Genomic DNA, 13,634 nt, shown 5'->3' with positions numbered 1-13,634 from the left:
CATGACCCGGGCAAACCCATGAGCCAGAGACCCCCACCCGGGCAAACCCATGACCCAGAGACCCCCACCCAGGCAAACCCATGACCCGGGCAAACCCATGACCCAGGCAAACCCATGAGCCAGAGACCCCACCCGGGCAAACCCATGACCCAGAGACCCCCACCCGGGCAAACCCATGACCTGGGCAAACCCATGACCCAGTGACCCCCGCCCGGGCAAACCCATGACCCAGTGACCCCCGCCCGGGCAAACCCATGACCCAGGGACCCCCGCCCGGGCAAACCCATGACCCAGGGACCCCCGCAAACCCATGACCCAGGGACCCCCGCAAACCCATGACCCAGGGACCCCCGCAAACCCATGACCCAGAGACCCCTGCAAACCCATGACCCAGAGACCCCCGCAAACCCATGACCCAGAGACCCCCGCAAACCCATGACCCAGAGACCCCCGCCCAGGCAAACCCATGACCCAGAGACCCCCGCCCAGGCAAACCCATGACCCAGAGACCCCCGCCCAGGCAAACCCATGACCAAGGGACCCCCGCCCAGGCAAACCCATGACCAAGGGACCCCCGCCCAGACAAACCCATGACCAAGGGACCCCCGGGCAAACCCATGACCCAGGGACCCGGGCAAACCCATGACCCAGGGACCCAGGCAAACCCATGACCCAGAGACCCCCGCCCAGGCAAACCCATGACCAAGGGACCCCCACCCAGGCAAACCCATGACCAAGGGACACCCAGGCAAACCCATGACCCGGGCAAACCCATGAGCCAGAGACCCCCACCCGGGCAAACCCATGACCCAGAGACCCCCACCCGGGCAAACCCATGACCCGGGCAAACCCATGACCCAGGCAAACCCATGAGCCAGAGACCCCACCCGGGCAAACCCATGACCCAGAGACCCCCACCCGGGCAAACCCATGACCTGGGCAAACCCATGACCCAGTGACCCCCGCCCGGGCAAACCCATGACCCAGTGACCCCCGCCCGGGCAAACCCATGACCCAGGGACCCCCGCCCGGGCAAACCCATGACCCAGGGACCCCCGCAAACCCATGACCCAGGGACCCCCGCAAACCCATGACCCAGGGACCCCCGCAAACCCATGACCCAGAGACCCCTGCAAACCCATGACCCAGAGACCCCCGCAAACCCATGACCCAGAGACCCCCGCAAACCCATGACCCAGAGACCCCCGCCCAGGCAAACCCATGACCCAGAGACCCCCGCCCAGGCAAACCCATGACCCAGAGACCCCCGCCCAGGCAAACCCATGACCAAGGGACCCCCGCCCAGGCAAACCCATGACCAAGGGACCCCCGCCCAGACAAACCCATGACCAAGGGACCCCCGGGCAAACCCATGACCCAGGGACCCAGGCAAACCCATGACCCAGAGACCCCCACCCAGGCAAACCCATGACCAAGGGACCCCCACCCAGGCAAACCCATGACCAAGGGACACCCGGGCAAACCCATGACCCAGGGACCCGGGCAAACCCATGACCCAGGGACCCTCGCAAACCCATGACCCAGGGACCCTCGCAAACCCATGACCCAGGGACCCCGCAAACCCATGACCCAGGGACCCCCGCAAACCCATGACCCAGAGACCCCCGCAAACCCATGACCCAGAGACCCCCGCAAACCCATGACCCAGAGACCCCCGCAAACCCATGACCCAGAGACCCCTGCAAACCCATGACCCAGAGACCCCCGCCCAGGCAAACCCATGACCCAGAGACCCCCGCCCAGGCAAACCCATGACCAAGGGACCCCCACCCAGGCAAACCCATGACCAAGGGACCCCCACCCAGACAAACCCATGACCAAGGGACCCCCGGGCAAACCCATGACCCAGTGACCCCCGCCCGGGCAAACCCATGACCCAGTGACCCCCGCCCGGGCAAACCCATGACCCAGGGACCCCCGCCCGGGCAAACCCATGACCCAGGGACCCCCGCAAACCCATGACCCAGGGACCCCCGCAAACCCATGACCCAGAGACCCCTGCAAACCCATGACCCAGAGACCCCCGCAAACCCATGACCCAGAGACCCCCGCAAACCCATGACCCAGAGACCCCCGCAAACCCATGACCCAGAGACCCCCGCCCAGGCAAACCCATGACCCAGAGACCCCCGCCCAGGCAAACCCATGACCCAGAGACCCCCGCCCAGGCAAACCCATGACCCAGAGACCCCCACCCAGGCAAACCCATGACCAAGGGACCCCCGCCCAGACAAACCCATGACCAAGGGACCCCCGTCCAGACAAACCCATGACCAAGGGACCCCCGGGCAAACCCATGACCCAGGGACCCGGGCAAACCCATGACCCAGGGACCCGGGCAAACCCATGACCCAGAGACCCCCGCCCAGGCAAACCCATGACCAAGGGACCCCCACCCAGGCAAACCCATGACCAAGGGACCCCCGCCCAGACAAACCCATGACCAAGGGACCCCCGGGCAAACCCATGACCCAGGGACCCTCGCAAACCCATGACCCAGGGACCCTCGCAAACCCATGACCCAGGGACCCCGCAAACCCATGACCCCCGCAAACCCATGACCCAGGGACCCCCGCAAACCCATGACCCAGAGACCCCCGCAAACCCATGACCCAGAGACCCCCGCAAACCCATGACCCAGAGACCCCCGCAAACCCATGACCCAGAGACCCCCGCCCAGGCAAACCCATGACCCAGAGACCCCCGCCCAGGCAAACCCATGACCAAGGGACCCCCACCCAGGCAAACCCATGACCAAGGGACCCCCACCCAGACAAACCCATGACCAAGGGACCCCCGGGCAAACCCATGACCAAGGGACCCCCGGGCAAACCCATGACCCAGGCAAACCCATGACCCAGAGACCCCCGCCCAGGCAAACCCATGACCAAGGGACCCCCACCCAGGCAAACCCATGACCAAGGGACCCCCGCCCAGACAAACCCATGACCAAGGGACCCCCGGGCAAACCCATTACCCAGGGACCCGGGCAAACCCATGACCCAGGGACCCTCGCAAACCCATGACCCAGGGACCCCGCAAACCCATGACCCCCGCAAACCCATGACCCAGGGACCCCCGCAAACCCATGACCCAGAGACCCCCGCAAACCCATGACCCAGAAACCCCCGCAAACCCATGACCAAGGGACCCCCGGGCAAACCCATGACCCAGGCAAACCCATGACCCAGAGACCCCCGCCCAGGCAAACCCATGACCAAGGGACCCCCGCCCAGACAAACCCATGACCCAGGGACCCCCGGGCAAACCCATGACCCAGGGACCCCCGGGCAAACCCATGACCCAGGGACCCCCGGGCAAACCCATGACCCAGGGACCCTCGCAAACCCATGACCCAGGGACCCCCGCAAACCCATGACCAAGAGACCCCCGCAAACCCATGACCCAGAGACCCCCGCCCAGGCAAACCCATGACCCAGGGACCCCCGCCCAGACAAACCCATGACCCAGGGACCCCCGCCCAGGCAAACCCATGACCCAGGGACCCCCGCCCAGGCAAACCCATGACCCAGGGACCCCCGCCCAGGCAAACCCATGACCCAGAGACCCCCGCCAGGCAAACCCATGACCCAGAGATCCCCGCCCAGGCAAACCAGTGACCCAGGGACCCCCACCCAGGCAAACCCATGACCCAGAGACCCCCACCCAGGCAAATCAGCGACAAAAGGGACCCCCATCATATGTTAGCAAAAACATTGAAAAGTCACATCTTATATCATCGCGTAAATAATAAATAGCAAGCAGAAGTAAAATCAACATTTTAAAATGAATAGATTTGGTAGACCGTTCAAAATAATGAAACTACCTACATTTAATTGCAAGAGGACGTGTAAACTAACAGTCTATTGACTTTAGTCGTCAGATTAACAGGAACAGCTAGCATACTAACTGTTCCTGTAACGCTAGTTAGCATTGACTTGTGAAACTACCTCTGACCTCCTTCATACTGGCAGCAGAGACAAACATGGTACCCGGGATGGTATTCTGTTGCAGCTGGCAGTAGTCATAAAATCATTTAATTAGTTAGCATTGACTTGTGAAACTACCTCTGACCTCCTTCATACTGGCAGCAGAGACAAACATGGTACCCGGGATGGTATTCTGTTGCAGCTGGCAGTAGTCATAAAATCATTTTTTACCAGGTCTAGAAAACCAAAAACATATGCCATACTATGTTTCGTTTTTAAAGAGAAAACACAAATCTAAAATAAGGATAAGTTTCTCAGTTCATTCAAATCATTATTTCAGTTCCACAGCAGCGGTTGGTCTGGGGGTACGAGGTGGGGGTTAGGGTCCGGGTACAGGGGAGGGGGTAACAGCCAGACAGCACAAGGCCAGGCAGCGGAGGGAGTTGCTATACAGGATGGAACACCAGAGTACAATCCTCTCCGTCTCTGTCCCGGCCCAGGAACAGGCTCTGATTGGCCAGTTCCTCCAGGTTGTCTAGTTCCTGGTTGTTGGGCTGTGTCCTCCTCAGGTAGTGGTTGACTATCTTGGAGTCCAGTCTGCTCTGGTGAGAGATGCTCTCGTAGGGTTTAGGGTCCAGGTCTAGGATGGACACGGAGCATGTGAAGCGAGGCTTCGTAGTCTGGATCTCCAGGCTCTGGTCCAACCTACACGGACGAAACATACCGGAAAGCTTGAATTTGTAAAGTATAATTTTAACTTTAAAAAGTAGACAAGACACTAGCAACAAGCACAAGGTCAGCTAGAGAGCAGTGCCCCAAGAGCACATTTGTACACTTTAAAAAGCATGGTTGGACAATATATATATATATATATATATATATATATATATATATATATATATATATATATATATATATATATATATATATATATATATATATATATATATATATATATATATATATATATATATATATATATATATATATATATATAAATATAAATATAAATATAAAGGTGTCTGGGTGTGCGTGCAGGGTGTTGTTCCAGCCCAGCAGTAAGAGTTCTCTCACCCATCGTCTTCCCCACAGGTTGCTATGGCGACCATGATGGAGCAGTCCTTGGCTGTCATGGCAACTCTGTACTGGTGGACCTGATGGGAAGCAGCCATATTATACAACATGATATTACATTAAACTGCATGTATCATATTGTACACATTGACATTTCAAAGGAACAATGTATTAAAATATAATTGCATCTAAATGGAAAACACTAATCACAAAAGGGCCATCATCAATTCGACTGATATGTATTAAACAGTCTTCTGTAAAGAACCAAGACTGTTTTCTTCAATACTGTCGGTTTACCTCCTTACGTCACATTGGTCAGGAAGAAGAGATTCTCACCTTCCCGACAGCGTATTCCAGGGAGCCGTCGTCTTCAGCGGGACAGTTCTGGACCTTCTCCAGGAAGCTGGCATTGTACGGCCCGTCCATCTGAAGCCTGCATCTGGAGGAGAGAGAGAGTCAGTCACCGTCTGTAAAGGTCCACTCTGATATTTGCAGTAGCTTTTGATCATTTAAATGAATGATCCATATGTTGGACATGTGCCAGTCACAGCCATTAAGAGACTGGAAGAAGTCATGATTCTAGTATTGACGACCAGAAACACCAATCAGATCATGATTCCAGTGTTGACGACCAGAACCACCAATCAGATCATGATTCCAGTATTGACGACCAGAAACACCAATCAGATCATGATTCCAGTGTTGACGACCATAAACACCAATCAGATCATGATTCCAGTATTGACGACCAGAAACACCAATCAGATCATGATTCCAGTACAGACGACCAGAAACACCAATCAGATCATGATTTCAGTCGACCAGAAACACCAATCAGATCATGATTCCAGTGTTGACGACCAGAACCACCAATCAGATCATGATTCCAGTATTGACGACCAGAAACACCAATCAGATCATGATTCCAGTGTTGACGACCAGAAACACCAATCAGATCATGATTCCAGTCGACCAGAAACACCAATCAGATCATGATTCCAGTCGACCAGAAACACCAATCAGATCATGATTCCAGTCGACCAGAAACACCAATCAGATCATAATTTCCAGTCGACGACCAGAAACACCAATCAGATCATGATTCCAGTCGACAACCAGAAACACCAATCAGATCATGATTCCCAGTCGACGACCAGAAACACCAATCAGATCATGATTCCCAGTCGACGACCAGAAACACCAATCAGATCATGATTCCAGTTGACGACCAGAAACAACAATCAGATCATGATTCCAGTCGACGACCAGAAACACCAATCAGATCATGATTCCAGTCGACGACCAGAAACACCAATCAGATCATGATTCCCAGTCGACGACCAGAAACACCAATCAGATCATGATTCCCAGTCGACGACCAGAAACACCAATCAGATCATGATTCCCAGTCGACGACCAGAAACACCAATCAGATCATGATTCCAGTACAGACGACCAGAAACACCAATCAGATCATGATTCCAGTATTGACGACCAGAAACACCAATCAGATCATGATTCCAGTCGACGACCAGAAACACCAATCAGATCATGATTCCAGTACAGACGACCAGAAACACCAATCAGATCATGATTCCAGTATTGACGACCAGAAACACCAATCAGATCATGATTCCAGTCGACGACCAGAAACACCAATCAGATCATGATTCCAGTACAGACGACCAGAAACACCAATCAGATCATGATTCCAGTATTGACGACCAGAAACACCAATCAGATCATGATTCCCAGTCGACGACCAGAAACACCAATCAGATCATGATTCCAGTCGACTACCAGAAACACCAATCAGATCATGATTCCCAGTCGACGACCAGAAACACCAATCAGATCATGATTCCCAGTCGACGACCAGAAACACCAATCAGATCATGATTCCCAGTCGACGACCAGTAGCACCAATCAGAACATGTGTAAGCCTACATGACTGATTTGCAGGGTTATAGAGCACACATAATCTGATTACTAAAAATAAACTTACAAGAGAAATAAATAGTTGTGAAAAACTAGGTGATGACTCGTTGGATGACTTCAGACAAGATGTTGGTAAAATACATGACACCTTTGTTCTGAATGACATTCAATTCAGCACTGAACAAAGGTGAACATTAAAGTAGGGCTGGGCAATATATCACATCAAATCATTTCAAATAGTTTTAGTTTTAGTTTTAGCATGATATTCACCTCTTCCTCTCTGTCTACACACAACAGAGCTTATTTAAAGACATCATTATTAAATTGCCCATGAGTTTAATAAAATAGACTTCCAGGCCATATGGCCCAGCTCTAGCTAAGAACGTAGCACCCGAGTTTAATAAAATAGACTTCCAGGCCATATGACCCAGCTCTAGCTAAGAATGTAGCACCAGAGTGAGTCACAATCAGAGACCACTATGACGACACACCAAATGGGTCTGACGGATCCTTATTGTCATCTAACGCCCTTTAAAGGGGGGAAAGTCACCTAAAAGTAACTGAAAGTGATCCGATTACATTACGGAGTTGGTGTTATCCAAAATGAGGTTACTGATTACAATTGTATTACCATAACTAGTAGCTAACGTATTACATATAGAAAGTAACCTACACTGGTGATTTGACCGCATGCACACGTCATCTAGCGGTCTATGCATGTTAGTACACGCCAAATTAGACACATTTACACAGTACAAAAACCATCCAACACTATGGTACACTCAATATGGCCGCCGGGCCAACCCATGATAGAACAGTGAGTTGAATGGGAAGGTCCACAGTACATCTAATACTTCACTGAAGAACAGTAAAAAAAAAAAACATCCAACACTATAGTTATGGTACACTCAATATGGCCGCCGGTCCATGATGGAACAGTGAGTTGAATGGGAAGGTCCCATTCAAGTCATTCATCTGGTTCAGGTTCTCACCTCTCTTTGGGGAACATTTGTAGATGCTGTTCCACTCGTTTAAGAAGGGGGCTCAAACCCTCAATATCTAAATTATCCAACATCTGAGTCCCCAGGATTTTGTCCAAGACACAATCTTTGGGTAGGCAGTGGTTACCTGAAAAATAAAAATGGATTAGACTCAAAACAATACTCAGTCGGGCCCCTTTATGCTTCCAAAACAGCCTGAATTCTTCTGCGCATGGAAACATTGCTCAATTGGTATCAAGGGACCTAACGTGCCAGGAAAACATTCCCCGCGCCATTACACCACCCGCCTGTACCGTTGACACCAGGCAGGACGGGGCCATGGACGGACTCATGCCGTTTACGCCAAATCCTGACTCTGCAATCAGAATGACGTAACAGGAAGCGGGATTCGTTGGACCAGGCAATGTTTTTCCACTGCTCATTTGTCCAGTGTTGGTGATCGTGTGCCCACTGGATCACACATATATCTTAACTCTAGGCTTAGGGGCTCCATTTTCACATCCGGATGAAAAGTGTGCCCAGAGTAAACGGCCTACTACTCAGGCCCAGAAGCTAGGATATGCATATAATTGGTAGACTTGGATAGAAAACACTCTAAAGTTTCTAAAACTGTTTGAATGATGTCTGAGCATAACAGAACCGATTTGGCAGGCGAAACCCCGAGCACAATCCATCCATGGAATTTTTTTTTTTTAGGTCAATCTGTTTTCCATTGGTTTCTATGGTAAGCCCGTTTTAAAATAAATATGTTTGCAGTTCCTATAGCTTCCACTAGATGTCAACAGTCTTTAGAAATTGGTTGATGTTTTTCTTTCGAGAAATTAGGTAGCACGGCTGTCCAGAAGCAGGGTCCAGCCAGGGCTCTCTAATGTTTTGATGAGCACAACCCTGGAACGCGCTTTCATTGTTTTCCTCCAGGTATTGAACACAGTTTATCCCGTCTTAAATTTTATTGATTATTTACGTAAAAAAAATACCTAAAGTTGTATTAGGAAAGTTGTTTGAAATGTTTGGATCAAGATTACAGGTAACTTAGATATTTTGTAGTCATGTTGCGCGAGTTGGAACCAGTGTTTTTTTAAAAATAAAATGCCCCAAATAAATGGACATTTTGGAGATATGACGGAATTAATCGAACAAAGGGACTATTTGTGATGTTTATGGGACTTATTGGAGTGCCAACAGAAGAAGATCTTCAAAGGCATGAATTATATCATTATTTCTGACTTTTGTGTTGTGCCTGGCGGGTTGAAATATGATTGTCTGTTTGTTTGATGGGGTGCTGTCCTCAAATAATAGCATGGTTTGCTTTCACCGTAAAGCCTTTTTTGAAATCTGACACCGTGGCTGGATTAACAAGAAGTTCAGCTTCAATTTGGTGTGTGGTTTGGTGTGGGGGTGTGGTTTGCTCTTGTGAATGTATGAAAGTTAAATATTTGTTATATTTCTTTTTGAATTTGGCGCTCTGCCATTTCACCGGATGTTGCCAAATCGGTCCCGTTAATGGGATTTAAGCCACTTAAGAGTTAAAACGGGCCATTCGTTGACATCCCCGATTCACTCCCTGATGAAGGCATAACAGCCGAACCACATCTGTGAAGTCATTAGAAACACTGCAGTGAAGCGTAAACCTGGTCCTGTGCCCCAGAGCAGCCTAGAGCCAAGTCTCACCGTTGCGTAGCAGGTCCCGTGCCCCAGAGCAGCCTAGAGCCAAGTCTCCCTGCCAAGTCTCACCGTTGCGTAGCAGGTCCTGTGCCCCAGAGCAGCCTAGAGCCAAGTCTCCCTGCCAAGTCTCACCGTTGCGTAGCAGGTCCTGTGCCCCAGAGCAGCCTAGAGCCAAGTCTCCCTGCCAAGTCTCACCGTTGCGTAGCAGGTCCTGTGCCCCAGAGCAGCCTAGAGCCAAGTCTCCCTGCCAAGTCTCACCGTTGCGTAGCAGGTCCCGTGCCCCAGAGCAGCCTAGAGCCAAGTCTCCCTGCCAAGTCTCACCGTTGCGTAGCAGGTCCTGTGCCCCAGAGCAGCCTAGAGCCAAGTCTCACCTTTGCGTAGCAGGTCCTGTGCCCCAGAGCAGCCTAGAGCCAAGTCTCACCTTTGCGTAGCAGGTCCTGTGCCCCAGAGCAGCCTAGAGCCAAGTCTCACCTTTGCGTAGCAGGTCCTGTGCCCCAGAGCAGCCTAGAGCCAAGTCTCCCTGCCAAGTCTCACCTTTGCGTAGCAGGTCCTGTGCCCCAGAGCAGCCTAGAGCCAAGTCTCCCTGCCAAGTCTCACCGTTGCGTAGCAGGTCCCGTGCCCCAGAGCAGCCTAGAGCCAAGTCTCCCTGCCAAGTCTCACCGTTGCGTAGCAGGTCCTGTGCCCCAGAGCAGCCTAGAGCCAAGTCTCACCGTTGCGTAGCAGGTCCCGTGCCCCAGAGCAGCCTAGAGCCAAGTCTCCCTGCCAAGTCTCACCGTTGCGTAGCAGGTCCCGTGCCCCAGAGCAGCCTAGAGCCAAGTCTCCCTGCCAAGTCTCACCGTTGCGTAGCAGGTCCCGTGCCCCAGAGCAGCCTAGAGCCAAGTCTCCCTGCCAAGTCTCACCGTTGCGTAGCAGGTCCCGGTGCAGCAGGCTGGCCTCACACGTCACTCTGCCCTCAGACAGTTGTGTATTCCTGAGATGCCCGGAGCGAGGACAGTCCCAGGAGCTCAACAGGGCGCTCACGATCACCTGAATCAACTCATTCAGAACCACCTGGGGTAGAAACAAAAGTTACAGGTTAAGAGGACATATTAGACATATTACACAAATATCCTGTATTGTGTGTTGACAGAGTAAATATAAATATACAGATATAAATATATAGTATATAAATATACATATATAAAATATACTGAACAATATAAAAATGCAACATGATCTAAAATAAAAAGATCCCAGGAATGTTCCAAACACACAGAGAACATATCTATCAAAATGTTGTGACCAAATGTGTTTACATTCCTGTTAGTGAGCATTTCTCCTTTCCACCTGACAGGTGTGGCATATCAGCAAGCTGATTAAACAGTATAATAATTACACAGGTGCACCTTGTGCTGGGGACAATAAAAGGCCATTTAAACAATGTGCAATTTTGTCACAGATGTCTCAATGCATTTGGCATGCTGACTGCAGGAATGTCCACCAGAGCTGTTGCCAGAGAATTGAATGTTAATTTCTATACCAATCCAGGCTGTATCACATCCGGCCGTGATTGGGCGACGCACAATTGACCAAGCATCGTCCGGGTTTGGCCGGGGAAGTCCGTCATCGTAAATAACAATTTGTTCTTAACTGACTTGCCTAGTTAAATAAAAGGTGAAATAAAAAAAAAAAAGAGAATTTGGCAGTACGTCCAACCGTCTTAGGGAAGCTCATCTGTGTGCTCGTCGTCCTCACCAGGGTCTTGACCTGACTGCAGTTTGGCATCGTAACCGACTTCAGTGTGGAAAATGCTCACCTTCTATGGCCACTGGCACGCTGGAGAAGTGTGCTCTTCACGGATGAATCCCGGTTTCAACCGTACCGGGCAGATGGCAGACAGCATGTGTGGTGTTGTGTGGGTGAGCAGTTTGCTCTATTGTGATTAGAGAGCCCCACGGTGGGGTTATTGGTATGGGAAGGCATGAGCTACGGACAACGAACACAATTGCATTTTATCGATGGTAATTTGAATGCAGAGATACCGTGATAAGATCCTGAGGCCCATTGTTGTGCTGTTCATCTGTCGCCATCACCTCATGTTTCAGCATGATAATGCACGGCCCCATGTCACTAGGAACTATACACAATTCCTGGTAGCTGAAAATGTCCAAGTTTTCCATGGCCTGCATATCCACCAGACATGTCACCCATTGAGCATGTTTGGGATGCTCTGGATCGACGTGTACGACAGCGTGTACCAGTTCCCACCAATATCCAGCAACTTCACACAGCCATTGAAGATAAGAGGGACAACATTCTACAGACCACAATCACCAGATTAACTCCATGTGAAGGAGATGTGTTGCGCTGTATGATGCAAATCTAGTTCACACCAGATACTGACTGATTTTCTGATCCACGTCCCTGCCTTCTTTTTTTTTTTTTAAGGGATCTGTCACCAACAGATGCATATCTGTATTGCCAGTCATATGAAATCCATAGATACGGCGCCAAATTAATTTATTACACTGATTTCCTTATGAACTGTAAACTCAGTAAAATCTTTGAAATTGTTGCATGTTGCGTTTCTATTTTTGTTCAGTGTAAATAAACTTGCATGTGCAGGGCGAGTGGGAAAACGACGGGAGCGTTTTACCCATAATAACAAGGACAAAGTATCCAACACAGAAACATTTTACATCAGTTCACCAATTTTCGACGCTCCCAAACATGACCAAAGAAATCCTGCTTGTAACCAGAAACCGTCACCCACAACAACCAACATTAAAAAGGAAAGTGAAACACTAAATATGCGGATGTCTAGTTTGGATACCAACTTTACTAGACTGCTGCCTGTTGAGAAGGCTGCCACTAGGGAGGAAGTACGGCCGTAGATGCTGAGCCAATTCATCCAGGTCCTGCAACACGTCGGCATCGTCATTACAGCTGTAGATACACTCTCCACCCTGGATAGACAGAGTAAGGAAAGATGTAAAAAAATAAATTTAAAGGGCGCTGTAACTGATTTGTCAAGCCCCAAAAGGGCAGGGAAATGCCAGGGACCAAACGATATCACAATACTTAAGATGCAGATTCTATAGGTATTGGGATTTTGTGGATTCGCTTTTTCCGAACATATTGCTCACCATATGTCTGCTGCAGAGTGATAAGCGAGAGCCATGAGAAAACACATTTTGATCAGTCATGGAAATGGAAATAAAATAAGTGCTGAAAACATGTTGGCTCACTACTCAAAAAAAAACAGAACAAGCTATGATGGAAAAAATACTGGAGTTTTGGTGCAGGTACAACCAACTACGGCAAAAATATTATTGAGAAAAATAATAGTGTGATATATCATCAACTATAATATCCCGATATGCAACAATCGGTTTCCCCACCCTCACTACAAGCCAATCAGTGCCCACCCCCCCTACAAGCCAATCAGTGTCCGCCCCCCCTACAAGCCAATCAGTGTCCGCCCCCCCCCCAGGTCTGCAGGGTCTATACTATATAACAGAAATGAAACTACATCTTGGTTACCTCGACGGGGGCACAGGATAAATCACATTTTACTGGTCACGGTTAGCAGATATTGCGAGTGTAGCGAAATGCTTGTTGGCATTCGGATAACAGCAGACCTGGTGAAAGCTCTGACATACCTTGAAAATGTTGAAGTTATTCTGTGGTTCCTCTATCAAGTGCTTGATGGCGAGGGACATTCTCTGTTTGTTCCTGGACAGAGAGATTCAGGGTGAGTATTCATGTATCTTTATTGCTGTGGAATCAAAGAGCACCAGGCTCTACTCTGAACAGGGCTTGATATCGGTCTACATAAACGAGGCAAGTCAAAAATAAAAAAGGTCAGATAATCAGAATATAGAATACAGTTGTCCGATTGGACATGTACAAAACCATATATACACATACTACATCAGCATATCTACAGTGCCTTGCGAAAGTATTCGGCCCCCTTGAACTTTGCGACCTTTTGCCATATTTCAGGCTTCAAACATAAAGATATAAA

At 49.9% G+C, this 13,634-nt stretch overlaps 1 protein-coding gene across 1 annotated transcript in view; it reads right to left on the bottom strand.

Moving 5' to 3' along the window:
* Positions 1 to 3,568: 3,568 nt before the first annotated feature.
* The window catches only part of LOC110494838 (inositol-pentakisphosphate 2-kinase), a 31,497-nt gene continuing 21,431 nt past the window's right edge, over positions 3,569 to 13,634 (bottom strand). Inside the window, exons 8-14 of the mRNA XM_036950972.1 lie at positions 13,270 to 13,342; positions 12,445 to 12,573; positions 10,528 to 10,678; positions 7,955 to 8,090; positions 5,361 to 5,463; positions 5,025 to 5,104; positions 3,569 to 4,655 (exon numbers count right to left, since the gene is read on the bottom strand). Of these exons, the coding sequence (XP_036806867.1) occupies positions 4,397 to 4,655; positions 5,025 to 5,104; positions 5,361 to 5,463; positions 7,955 to 8,090; positions 10,528 to 10,678; positions 12,445 to 12,573; positions 13,270 to 13,342 (931 nt within the window). The 3' untranslated portion in view covers positions 3,569 to 4,396. The remainder of the gene's footprint in view (positions 4,656 to 5,024; positions 5,105 to 5,360; positions 5,464 to 7,954; positions 8,091 to 10,527; positions 10,679 to 12,444; positions 12,574 to 13,269; positions 13,343 to 13,634) is intronic.

The sequence above is a fragment of the Oncorhynchus mykiss genome, chromosome 17 (genome assembly GCF_013265735.2).
Source record: "Oncorhynchus mykiss isolate Arlee chromosome 17, USDA_OmykA_1.1, whole genome shotgun sequence".
Lineage (NCBI taxonomy): Eukaryota > Metazoa > Chordata > Actinopteri > Salmoniformes > Salmonidae > Oncorhynchus > Oncorhynchus mykiss.
The sequence above is the reverse complement of the archived record's forward strand: the minus strand, read 5'-3'. Positions and strand labels throughout refer to the sequence as shown.